The sequence below is a fragment of the Zeugodacus cucurbitae genome, chromosome 5 (assembly GCF_028554725.1).
Source record: "Zeugodacus cucurbitae isolate PBARC_wt_2022May chromosome 5, idZeuCucr1.2, whole genome shotgun sequence".
NCBI lineage: Eukaryota > Metazoa > Arthropoda > Insecta > Diptera > Tephritidae > Zeugodacus > Zeugodacus cucurbitae.
Genome location: NC_071670.1, coordinates 14,329,432 through 14,342,411, shown reverse-complemented (window position 1 = coordinate 14,342,411; position 12,980 = coordinate 14,329,432). Strand labels below are relative to the sequence as shown.

Sequence of the window (12,980 nt, the reverse complement as noted above, 5' to 3'; positions counted from 1 at the left end):
TTAAATTAATTTTAAATTGATTCATAACCAATTACGAGAAAAGAGACGAAAGCCAAGTCGCATAGGAGCTACTTTTCTCATTTCGATTTTTCTACTGCATTTGTTTTTTCGTCAAAATTGTTAAAGAAACATATCATGTATAATTTTTTGCTTTGTGTAAAACCTTTAAAAGGGTACAAAGAGCAAAATAAAATGCATAAGAAAGCATTTGATTGCAAATAACTGTAAGTTTTTGCTCTCTTATTATCCTATATTTTAATGACATCAAAAAGTAACCCCTGCTACCACTGCATCGGAAATAGCAGAAATCAAATTTAGGGTATAAACAGTAAACTTGTATACAATTAAAATAAAAAAAACCTTGTTCAAAATTAAAAAAAAGGTTAAAATAGCTATTCAAATAGATTTTGGCGAAAATTATAGGCTTCCAAATCAAAATAAGAGTGCTCATTTTAACAAGGTTGTAAGGGAAAATCGTTTGCTTTTAAAAGTGACAAGTTAACGCATGACATATTATTTTCTTGATAAATCTCTTAACTAAAATTAAGAAATCCTTTAATTGCTTTTCTAAAATATTTATTTTTTTTTTAAGGTAACTGCCCTCAGTTTAAAATCAAATTTATATTATCAAGCCTGGTTGATTTTATAAAATAATTTAATTACTCTTCATTAGAATAGAATTTTTTTGCAAGGAGCAATGGAGTGGGAGCAGTTATCAAAAGGAAAGTCTGGCAGATAGCGAAATCCAAAAATTTTTATACCCGAAGACAGCATTTTCTGAAAAAAAAAACTGTATTTCACATTCATACTACTATTTTCATTTCATACTATAGAATTTTTGTTGTGTTTCTCGTTGGATATTAGTTAAAATAAATAAATAAACATGATTACTATTTTTTTAAGCCATTTTATTAGACTTGTTGTTAAATAATGCCGTATTATAACAACAAAATCAACATAAATATTATGATGGAAAAAATGTCCCGTGCGAATGTGGTAAATATTTGATTAAAAAAAACTATATATTATTTTTGGATGGAATTCATACCAATTTTAAAGGCATCCATTCACAACGCTCTACAATCAAAAACATTTGAATATTGCCTCACAATTCGCTGAAATCGCTGTTTGAATCGTTGTTCCCAAAAACGACTTCCATTTTTTGTCCCGTGCGAATGCCTTGGTTTTTTGCAATTATCTTGAAAATGAAAACCGTTCCAAAATCAACCTTAACACTAAATGTAGAGCTAATGAAGGGCTATTAGAAAATCCTACTGTCAAAATTAAAAAACAACAAACAACATTGTTCATACTTTTTTTTAGTTGAAAGGTGTACGATTGGCCAATATTGAATTGTGTCTCATTTCTCATTTAATTTTTTCACTTATAAAACTTTTATTGATTCAAAATACAATGGTAACTCTGTACGAAACTGTTATTTAAAATAAAATACAAATGTATTTCAAAGTGGAAATAAATTTAATTTCGCTAACTAATTTTTTAATAACAGCTCTCAAATTACTATTCTATTTATTTATTTAATTAATTTAATTAGTTTTCAACCCGATGCGAAAAATGGAAAAATTTATCAAATTACATTTTCATGATTTTTATTATCAAAAAAATCGTATGTTTGATAAAATTGTTTAATATTTATAAATTAGTTGGTAACCCTATGCCAAAAATGATCACCTTACTAAATTAAATAAAAAAAAAATTATTAAAATTATGGTTTATTTTATAGCATATTGAATTATACATAAGTTTTCAAAATTAGTTGGTATGAATGAATTCTGAATAAAATTTCTTGCTGTATTTTATTATTTCGATCGAAGTAGGCAACCATATTCGATCAAAAGAGTAGTGTCTTACAAATAAAAAAATTTAAGTATACACGCTATAAACTATGTACTATAAATACGATTTCAAATATTACTTAAAAAAGTGGCAACTCTATTATAGATTGTTTATAAATATTTTTTTCCGAATACTTTTTATTTTCTATATACATATGTATATTACGAAATATTTCAAAATATATCAAATGCAAATATTTTAACATTTCATTTAAGGGGTTAGGTGGGTTTCAGAGGCTAAAAACAAGGGCATTTTCACAATTTTTTTTAATCTATAATATAAAAATGAATCGCAAAATGTGTTGCTACGCACATAACTCGAGAACCGCTGAACCGATTTCGCAAATTTTTTGTTTAGAATGTGTTTAGAGGTACCGGGATGGTTCTTACGGAGAGAAAAATTAGAAAAATTGCCTGAAAAAGTCTTAAATCCACAATTTTCTAATCACCCATACAAACAATTTGTGTCGTTAGTCTCGAAAAAAGTCAAGAAGGGCCAAACCGATCTGGCTAATTTTAGTTTTGAAATATTTATGGAAGGCCAGGGAAGGATTAGAAAGTAAGTATATATCGAAAAATTGTGAGGAAGATAACAAGAAGATGATTTTTTTTGAATTGACAACAAAATTATAAAAAAAAAAACAAAAAATAATATTTTGAAAGTTGTCATTGTTGCTTTGTTAAAATATTTGTATCATTGTTCAATTGTATAAGGCTGTGTCAATAGTAAAAATCAATTTGTAACAAGTGGGGAAAGGCAACCGAACATTTTATACTCTCGCAATTTATTGATGTAATTTTATTACACACAATTTGAAATAAAGTCCAATAGAATAACGAAAATCAGCATATATAGTACATGAGGATTGAGGTAATTCCTGAACCGATTTCACTCATTTTCAACGCCCAGTTATAATGGGAATAGGGGCAACTTGGAATCGGTTAGTAGGCAGACAAACGGCAATTCGGCCATGAAATTCCTTCTAAATTGCAAATCAACGAAACACCAGTCTGCAAAATCGCCAAAAAAAAGAGCTATAAAGAAGATATTCAAGTCGCTGGAGGTACTGCACGGGACTTTAAAAGATTTACGCGACAACAAAAATATTTTTGGTGAAGCCATGATTCTGTTGGCAGGTGATTTTCGCCAGACTAATCCTGGATCAACTGTTGCTGCGAACTAATCACATTCCTAAAATTATCTAATTTGTGGCGACACATAAAGAATCGCCAATTAACAAATAACATACGAGTGTTTTTCCAACAATATCATACTGCGATTGTAGAAATAGTTGAAAATAGTAGCGACGCAGTTGACACCTCGATGGATTAATAACATTTTTAACGGGTTTCTGTCACTTCATGGCCTCGAAAGAGGAGCTTATTCGTCGTGTTTTTCCTGACATGAAACCATAATATAATAAACATAAATGGCTGATTGAATGACCTATATTGGTGGTAAAAAAACAAGGATCTCTTTGATCTTAATCTTAATCGTTAAAGGAGAGTTGACACAGCTACAAACCAGGATGACGTATTCAATTATCCCACAGACTATTTTAAATTGTTGGACTCACTTGCAATTAAAAGTAGTGTGAGTTGTCATCATATTGCGTAACATAAATCAACATCGAACTTCGTCACTAAAGCCAAGATAAAGCCAACTATGAAATTTGGTCATTTGTTACTTTCTTCAATATACGATTAAAAAAATTGTACAAATTATGATGATTTACGCTTAACACAGATCTACAATAATGTCTATCAATCATTTTAAAATTAATCGGCTATAACGTTTTTGTCTTTATGCGTACGAATTTTTTCTCTGCATTGAAAGATTTACTAATGTTATGTATACCTTAGCCACAATAATGTGTGGCCGGGTCTGCTAGTATTTACATATATACAATTTCATTTAAAGAATTCAGCGTATCAAAGATACACAATTTTGTGAAATTTTTATTTAAAAATTCCGAAAAATCAGCCGTTGACACCTCATCTCCCATGACTTGTCAAAAAAAAGGATTTGCGGTACGATTGATCTTAAAACAATAAATCAAAAATATTTCATTGAATGATCATTGAATTCGCAGCGAATTCGATTTCGATACAATAAAGATTTTCGATCGAAAATGTTCATGCAATTATTGAATCCGTCGATTAACTGCTTTACCATAAACTGCCTTACCACAAATTGAGATCGTAAAACTGTTTCATCGACCTTTATCGACAAATACTTGCTTTGTTGCTTTGTTCAAAAAAACACAAATTAAAACTGACCTGTAACTATTGTGAAACTTCTTCCAAAAAATATTTAATTCGCCTGAGGCCCTTTGAGAAAATGATTTCGCTATTTTGAGGGGGCAACTTTATATCGCTTTTAAATCTTTAATATATTTTTGTTAGTTTGCTTTTGTCTCTTGTGTCTTTCCGCAACTCATTCACCAACGCATAGATTTCGACCAAAATTTTCGATTTTGCGGATTCAATGATTTCGTAATTAGCGACATCTATCAGTCGCGGAATGTATTTTTTCGAGTCGGTAAGTGAGTTCAATGTAAACGTAAATTTTATTTTCGATACAGTTTAAATGATTCCGACGTTAAAATTTCGATCGAATCGAACGAATAAAAATTCTTCGTTCATAGCTTCATAACTTTTCGAATTATCGTGTCCACCGACTTGAAAAATTAAGTTTTGGGAAAAATGTGTTTAAAGTTTTACATTCGTACTGACATGGCCTAGTAGGCGGAACATTCAAAGGGTATATCTCTTAGAATATTACTCGGTTTGATTTGAAAATTTTGAATAATATTAGGAATATATTACACTATTTAATAACACAAAAAATATTCAAATTTTCATAATTAAAAAAAAAACTTTAATTGAACTCAAATATTTTGCCATATACATTAGTTTTTGACGACATTAGTTTTTTTAAACACGTCTAAGCAAATATTTGAATTATTTTTTAAAGAAAAAATTGGTAATCCTACACAAAATTAATTAAAACATATTTACTTTGATAATGATTTATTGCACTAAGACTGATTTCTATTAATTTTATAAACAAAATAATACGACAATTGGCAACACTATTAAAATAATAAAATTAAAAAAAGTGATTCCAAATACAATTATTTAGTGATTTAATAATACTTTACACAAATTACTGAGATTATGATAAATCTCTTTTCACAACAGGTGGCAGCTCCATTTATTAAAAATATATTGATTAAATGGCAAGCCTGTAAAAAAAGACATTGTTTCCAGCAATCTCAATCCATTTACTTACACAATACACTATATATTTTACTCACGTAGAATATATATTTAAATATACATATGTATGTATTTACTTAGGCAGCAAATTTTAAGTACCAGGAACAACAGATAACAACGCGAAAAAAAATATTTTCAAAATTCAAAATCACCATAAAATATTTTCGTTGCTTTAGTTATGAAGTAAATAGTAAATAATAATAATAATTATATTTTAATTTTTACAATAGGTGGCAACACTGTCTTAAAATTATATTTTTTGCAATTATTTATAAGATTTATGCAATGCCTGGCATTAGAGGGGACAAGCAATTATAAGTAAAGTATGCTTAAGTTCAGTTAAACAGTTGGCAACCCTCACTTTTTATCATCGATTAGTGAAAACTTCAAGGCATTTTCACCACCAATCATCACGATTGCATCGCCACAGAATTTATTGTTGAAAAACTATATTTATTTGCATATGTACGCAACCTCGCATAAATAACGGTCACATCTAGTACTATTACACCCACATACGAGTTGTAGATTTTTTCTGCTCACATGCACACACATGTCCGGCGCACTCAACTGGAAGAAAGTACAATCATGGCGTGTGACCGTCCGAAAAAATATTGCATGCTGTAAAATAATATCACCTAAGTGCTTAGTACCAGTCGACAACGCTGGCCAGTGGGGCACAAATAAAAAATGAAGCTGCTATAAAAACCATTACCAATTTGCATATATGCATGTATGCATATATACACGTGTGTGTTAGTACGTGGTAGAATAAAACTGTGAAAATAACTCAAATTGTGGGTGTAGCCGACCTTGTAATCTGCATTTATTTATTTGTGTATGTATATGTATGTGCCGGTGTATTTTTGTATGTTGATGTGTGTGGCGGAAACTTTATTTTCATAGCACACTTTTGGGCGTTTCATACAGGCGCTTGCATTTGAAGCGCGCAAATGCGTCCCCTTTCAACAAAATCAACAATCTACAGATGAAATATGTATAGAGGAAGTGTATATGTATATGAAAATATATAAATGCCTATATAATAAATATACAAAATATATGTACTCGAGTGTCGAGTGTTTCTTATGTTGCCGTGACACTATCAGCTCACCTTGAACAGCTTGAATGAAAAATAATGCTCAAATATATTTTGTTTACATTTAAATACTATCATATATGTATGTGGTACTTGTTGTTTCATATCTGATAAAAATGCTTGTATAATCGGCCTCTTCAATAAAAACCAGCTCTTTCTCCGAATTGTACCTCTCAAGAAATATAGAGAATTATTCCTAAGCAGACTAATTTGTCTTAAAAATTTTAAAATACAAACAGCTTAAAAGTAGTCAAAAAAAATTTTAATATTTATTTTTTTATTCTCAAGCAGCAGTTTCTTCATATTTTTTCTTTGCCTCTTTTAAGGCAGTAGTATGCTTTACAGGCTTCAAAAAATCGATTTTTTTGTTTTGTTTTAAATCTCTCTTGGATGGTTTTCCAAGAATATGTCTTTAAAATTCCAGAGGCCAATTCGACATACTTTCGAAGCTAGAGCAGTTTTAGTGGCCGAGGGTCGAGCAGGTGCGAATGCTCAGGCAGACTTTAAAGCGCGTTTCTCGAGTTTTCATTTTCACAAGTGTTGTCCGATCGAAAAAACCAAAGTAATCTAGCGTCAGTATTAAATTATCTTCTATTTGAACTAAAAAAGTTGGACAAAAGTATTATTTAAACTACTTGTTTTGCAACTTTAATTCAATTTTTTTTTCTTAAAAAAGTTAAATTTTTTCCAAACTTCGAAAAAATTTGGCATTTTATAACTTCTTCGGTATTTTTTTAGTTCATAAAGAAAATAAACTTATGAAAATTAAAAAAAAAATTGGTTCGACTGTTTCAGATGCATCGCACGACCTCCATCACCGGCACCGATTTACAAGTGCAGGCGCTCCAGAAAAATACAATAAAATTTCAATATTTTTTAATAATAAATATTGTTTTTTAAGCCTTAAATATAGTACACTATCGTCTTAAAATTCCGTTTACCACAATCATTTCATTCCCTTTAAAAAAAAATTGCTAAAAAAACGTTTTTTTTTTTCGGTTTCTAAAGCAAATAACATAAACATATTTGCTTTAGTTGAACTTATATGTGTTTTTAATTCTAAAAATAAATTCAGCCTAAAAGTATGCAACAGAAATTTAAATTTAATGTACTTTCGTTGTTTCCTCAGCTTTTGTAATAAATTCGTACCTCTTTATCATTATATTATTTCTAAAAAATCAAAAATGAAATTAGCTTAAAAGTAGACAACAGATCGATTCAAGTTTTTTTTTTGTTAATTTCACTGGGGTTAAGCAGCCTGAACCGATTTGCTATTTTTCTTCCTGTAATATATTTTAGGTAATTTATATAAACTTTTATATATGTATATCATAATTGTAAAGCTAGATACATTGCGCCTAAAAGTATGTCACAGTACCTAAAAATTATTAGTATATCACTATAATCAATTTAAGAATAAAAATCCCACATTATTGAATATTTTAGCTCTTCAAAGAATTTGTTAAGCGTTTGGTTTAATGTTTGATGGACACAGAGTATTAATTCAAACCCCAAATACCACAGAATAAATTGTGTTGTATATTTACATTAGCTTGTAATTGAGTACTTGATATGAGATACTTGATGTTGTGTGAATCTTTTTCAAATCTAAAATTAATGAGGACATCGATTTTTTTTAATATGAACTAAGAAAGACCTACTAATTAACTCGTACTCGAATATGACGTTAGAATGTCAATAGTATTATTTCTAGATTTGCCACAGTAAACAGCTTGAGCTCGAAATCTGTGCATATTTTTTATTTATATTGTTGCAAGGGTGTTTCTAAGCGGCAGGGATTCCATAATCAACTAAGTCACCCAAGCGTACTGCCCTTTTTAGCTCAAAGGATGAGAAAACCGCAAGCTTGCGCACCAAACCGCAGCTGCTAAGAAAATCCTCTGCATTTCAAATTACAATTGGACAGCAAATCCTCAAGCACAACGCGCGCTGACCTTCAATAACTCAACTAATTTGTCAACTCTAATTTTTTATTTAAATCCCAGCGAAATTTTACAGCATGCATTGCTAGCGCTGCAGCTGCGTGTCGCATAAATCATGCAAAAGCGAAAGAAATGACAATCTCATTAAATATTTTAATTACATCAGCACCTGATGGCGACCTCCAAGCAATGACATTGAAACGGATTTCGTCCGTGACCAAATGCCACAACAGACGCACCCACACACATAGACGCTTTAGAGCAACTCAAGTGCGTGTTGTTGCACGAAATCTACGCGTAAATGTTTTATTAGCGCCACAAAATTGTCAATTTAAAATTTAGCGCTGTGTAAGCACATGCTTATGCTTTAATATAATTTGTTGTAGTCTCTATAAAAGTCTTTCTGTGCAGAAAATATTTAATAAAGTCACTTAATCCCACTAATATGCCTAAAAGCGGCTTTTATTTACATAACCGCCAATACGCACTTTTTAAAATTAGGAATTAACTTGCGCCTAAGAGTATGCAAAAAATAGTAAAATTATAAAATTTTCACTTAACATTGAGTTGAAAATAAATATTGAAATTGTTAGTTTTTAATAAAAAATTTATTATTCAGCAGCACTGAATCCTTAAGGTATACTTCACAAAAATACATATTTGTATTTATCACTCAAAGCGGACCTTTGGTAGCCCTAATTTATTGAGTTATCGATGAAGAGCTGAGGAAATTGTTAATTTTTAGTAAAAACTTAGTTATTTAACAGCTAAATATAGCACTGACTCCTAAATGTATACTTCACAAATAATACATATTTGTATTTATCACTCAAAGCGGACCTTTGAAATTGTTGACTAACGCCTAAACGTATACTTCATTAAAAGTACAAATTTGTAAAAAAGAAGCGAAGATTTTGAGCCCATTAAAAACTAAAAAAATGTTTTTTAGAAAAATTTTCCAAAAAAATTCAAAAAACTCAAAATATGCAACTTTAAAAAATCAACAAAATTCTCAAATTCCACATGTATGCTACAGCAAAATAAATATTAAGTAAAATGCCGAATATACCAAATATTTTAACCTCAATATTACACAATTTTTATTTGCTATAAACAACCAGTGATTGTCGTATTGAATTCACCCTGTGGTGGCACTCAATTATTGAGTTTGTGGTTCAAATCCCACTCTTAATAAAGTCTGATATCAAGAGATAGATCTATAAACGATTGAGCGGCATTATAACTCAGTTATTTTTGGCTTTAAATCATTCGGTCCTCATAGTTTTTAATTGATGAAATCATCAGATTATGCTGGCTGCGACGATATCATAAATAATCGCTCTTCTCCTGCTAGTTTAGGTGTGCTACTGGGCGCTTATTTCTTCATTTCATATTTCTTTCATTTATTCACACCACTCCTCCGCCCGCGAGTGTCTCAAATTACTTTCCAAACTTACTTACGCACCAACTAAATAATAAATCACTCACCTGAGCTGTCGAAATATAATATTTATTAGGTAGACATTAATGAGTGTATAAAAATAGCAGAAAAGCAAACACAGTTATGATAAGATATGTTATATAAAAAGCTTAAATTACCTTCAACAGCATTTATAATTAATTGTTCTGTTGTCGTTTGTTTTTATAATTACAGGCGAACGACTCATTCAGTATGCTAGTGAGAATCTAGTCACTGAAGTGCTTATACACCCTCAGTACAATACACTCATACAATGTATGCGTAATCTACTGAGTAGTTTCACAAGACATCGTCACATTATACACGCTGGCTATACGTTCTCTGGCAATGGTTCCTGGATCTTACAGGTGAGTGGGCATTGCGGGAGGGATATATATGGCAAATGCAATTGAAATGTGGTTGGGGGTATAAAGGAATCCTGTTAGAATAGAAATATTAAATGTAGTCAAAAATAAAATAAGGTATTTACATAAAGAACAGTTATAAGGAATGTTGGATTCAAAAATAAGAAAGAGCCTCAGTCGGTATGTTTTACTTTGAGTTTCCATAGTAGGCGGATATGTATGTATGTGATTGGCGTTGAAACCGTTTAGCCGGTTGTAGCCGAATCGATGATAGCGCGCCACTTCTCTCTTTCCTTCGCAGTTCGGCGCCAGTTGGAGATCTCAAGTGTAACCAGGTCACTCTCCACCTGGTCCCTCCAAGCCTTCCACTTCCTCAGCTTCCTCCGGCGGGTACTGCATCTGCTTTCAGAGCAGAACCACCTTCTTCCGTCCTTGTCCCGTCCATCGCACTTTTTGGATGGCGGTGATGTCAGCCTTTAGTCGTATGAGGACATCAACCGTCTGGGCTGAGGTACTTTCCCAATTAAGGGTCCGGACATTCCTAGTGCATGCCCTTAAATCATTATTCTTAAAACGTATGCATGGGTTGTCATCAAAAGGCGGGTTTCTCATCCGAGGCTTTCGTCGATTTTTCGTTGGTACTTCGTTTTTATGTGGTGGGTTCCAAACCCTACACACAACCGCAGAAGCGGGTTCGCCTTCTCACTTTAGCTCACCTCCAAACGACTGTTCGTTGGCTACCCCGAGCATACTAAGTCTAAAACCGGTCGTGAACTGCTTGAAACATGTGGAGAAGAATCGTTTCTGGCCACTTCCAAGTGAATGACAATCAAAAACTTTCCTCACTTACGTGAACTTCAACAAATTATCCCATCCTCCATGCGGATAGGAAAATCTAAAGGAACGAACCTAAAGCTACATTAAACCTTATTAATTCCATAATTGAAGACCAGGTACTGCACTTCTTCTTCTTCTTCTTGACTGGCGTAGACACCGCTTACGCGGTTATAGCCGAGTCCAAAACAGCGCGCCACGTATCCCTCCTTCTGGCAGTTTGGCGCCAATTGGTTATACCAAGCGAAGCCAGGTCCCTCTCCACCTGGTCCTTCAACCGAGTGGAGGTCTCCCTCTTCCTCGGCTTCCACCAGTGGGTACTGCATCGAATACTTTCAGAGCTGGAGCACTTTCATCCATTCGAACAACATGACCTAGCCAGCGTAGCCGCTGTCTTTTTATCGTTGAACTATGTCAATGGCGTCGTATAACTCGTACAGCTCATCGTTCCATCGTCTGCGGTATTCGCCGTTGCCAATATTTAAGGGACCATAAATCTTCCGCAAAACCTTTCTCTCGAAAACTCCTAGTGCCGTCTCATCGGATGTTAACATCGTCCACGCTTCTGCACCGTAAAGTAGTAGGGACTTGTAGAGTTTGGTTTTTGTTCGTCGTGAGAGGACTTTACTTTTCAATTGCCTACTTAGTCCATAGTAGCACCTGTTGGCAAGAGTGATTCTGCGTTGGATTTCCAGGCTGACATTGTTATTGCTGTTAATGCTGGTTCCCAGGTAGACGAAATTATCTACAACTTCCAAATTATGACTGTCAACAGTGACGTGGAAGCCAAGACGCGAATGCGCTGACTGTTTGTTTGATGACAGGAGATATTTCGTCTTATCCTCGTTCACCACCAGACTCATACGCTTCGCTTCCTTATCCAGTCTGGAAAAAGCAGAACTAACGGCGCGGGTGTTGTTTCCAATGATATCGATATCATCGGCGTACGCCAGTAGCTGCACACTCTTTTAGAAGATTGTACCTTCTCTATTTAGCTCTGCAGCTCTTATAATTTTTTCCAGCATCAAGTTAAAGAAGTCGCACGATAGTGAGTCACCTTGTCTGAAACCTCGTCTGGTATCGAACGGCTCGGAGAGGTCCTTCCCGATCCTGACGGAGCTTTTGGTGTTGCTCAACGTCAGTTTACACAGCCGTATTAGTTTTGCGGGGATACCAAATTTAGACATCGCGGCATAAAGGCAGCTCCTTTTCGTGCTGTCGAAAGCAGCTTGTGATGGTGTGTGTCGATCATCTTTTCACGGGTCTTCTCCATGATTTGGCGCATTGTGAATATCTGGTCAATTCTTGATTTTACGGTGGGCTTTAGTCTTTCATACAATACGCTCGGCAGAGTGTAGTGCACTTAACCAATTTTAAATAATACTGACCACAGTTATTTGGTTTCATATGGGGACTTTTCGTGCTGAAGACTACTACTAGCTTGAGATTCACGGAATCGTAAGCTCATTATATATCAAGGCCCAAGATCTACGGCACACTTTTACATACATGCTCACACAAACCTTCTCTTTCGATACCGACCTTCTAGATGTCGATCTGTTAAAGAATGGCCTTTATTTAGTTAGACTGGATTTCATTATACATATGCACATATTCAATTATTTTCCCAACAGGATGGAACCTTCTCCGTCTCCGACTTCTCGGAGGCGTTTCAGGAACACGATGTACAGCGTGTCATACGTGCCTACGCCGACACGATTACAATGAATATCCATTGCGCCGATGCCGGTCACTGGCACAGCTTGCCACACAAAAGTTTTGCACGCCTCTGTAAAATACGCATTAATCCCGTTGATGTTTTGGACACCAGCAGTGAGGGCATCAATGCCTTTATTGGTAAGCCCGACACTAAAGTATACCTATACAACTTATAATTCTTGAATATACTCTCGTCAACTGCAGACTATCTTGCACCAATGCTTGTGCCCACATCACTGCGCGAACTGCTTGAGACCTCGGATGTTGTGGGTAATATACGCTTTACGCATCCAACACTGTATGTCTTCCCGGGTGGACAGGGCGATGCTGCTCTCTTCGGCATCAATGGTTTTAATATGTTGGGTAAGTGCCAGTTGTGCCGTTAAATGAAAACCTATAGATAATACATAAATAAATTTTTTC

The 12,980-nt window shown here is 33.6% G+C and overlaps 1 protein-coding gene across 4 annotated transcripts in view; it reads left to right on the top strand.

Annotated features, from left to right (window-relative positions):
- LOC105218772 (microtubule-associated protein futsch) overlaps nt 1-12,980 on the top strand; it is a 218,429-nt gene that overhangs the window by 184,033 nt on the left and 21,416 nt on the right. For all 4 annotated transcript variants that reach the window (XM_054231027.1, XM_054231028.1, XM_054231029.1 and 1 more), the window contains exons 4-6: nt 9,835-10,007; nt 12,473-12,695; nt 12,762-12,920. In XM_054231027.1, the coding sequence (XP_054087002.1) occupies nt 9,835-10,007; nt 12,473-12,695; nt 12,762-12,920 (555 nt within the window). The remainder of the gene's footprint in view (nt 1-9,834; nt 10,008-12,472; nt 12,696-12,761; nt 12,921-12,980) is intronic.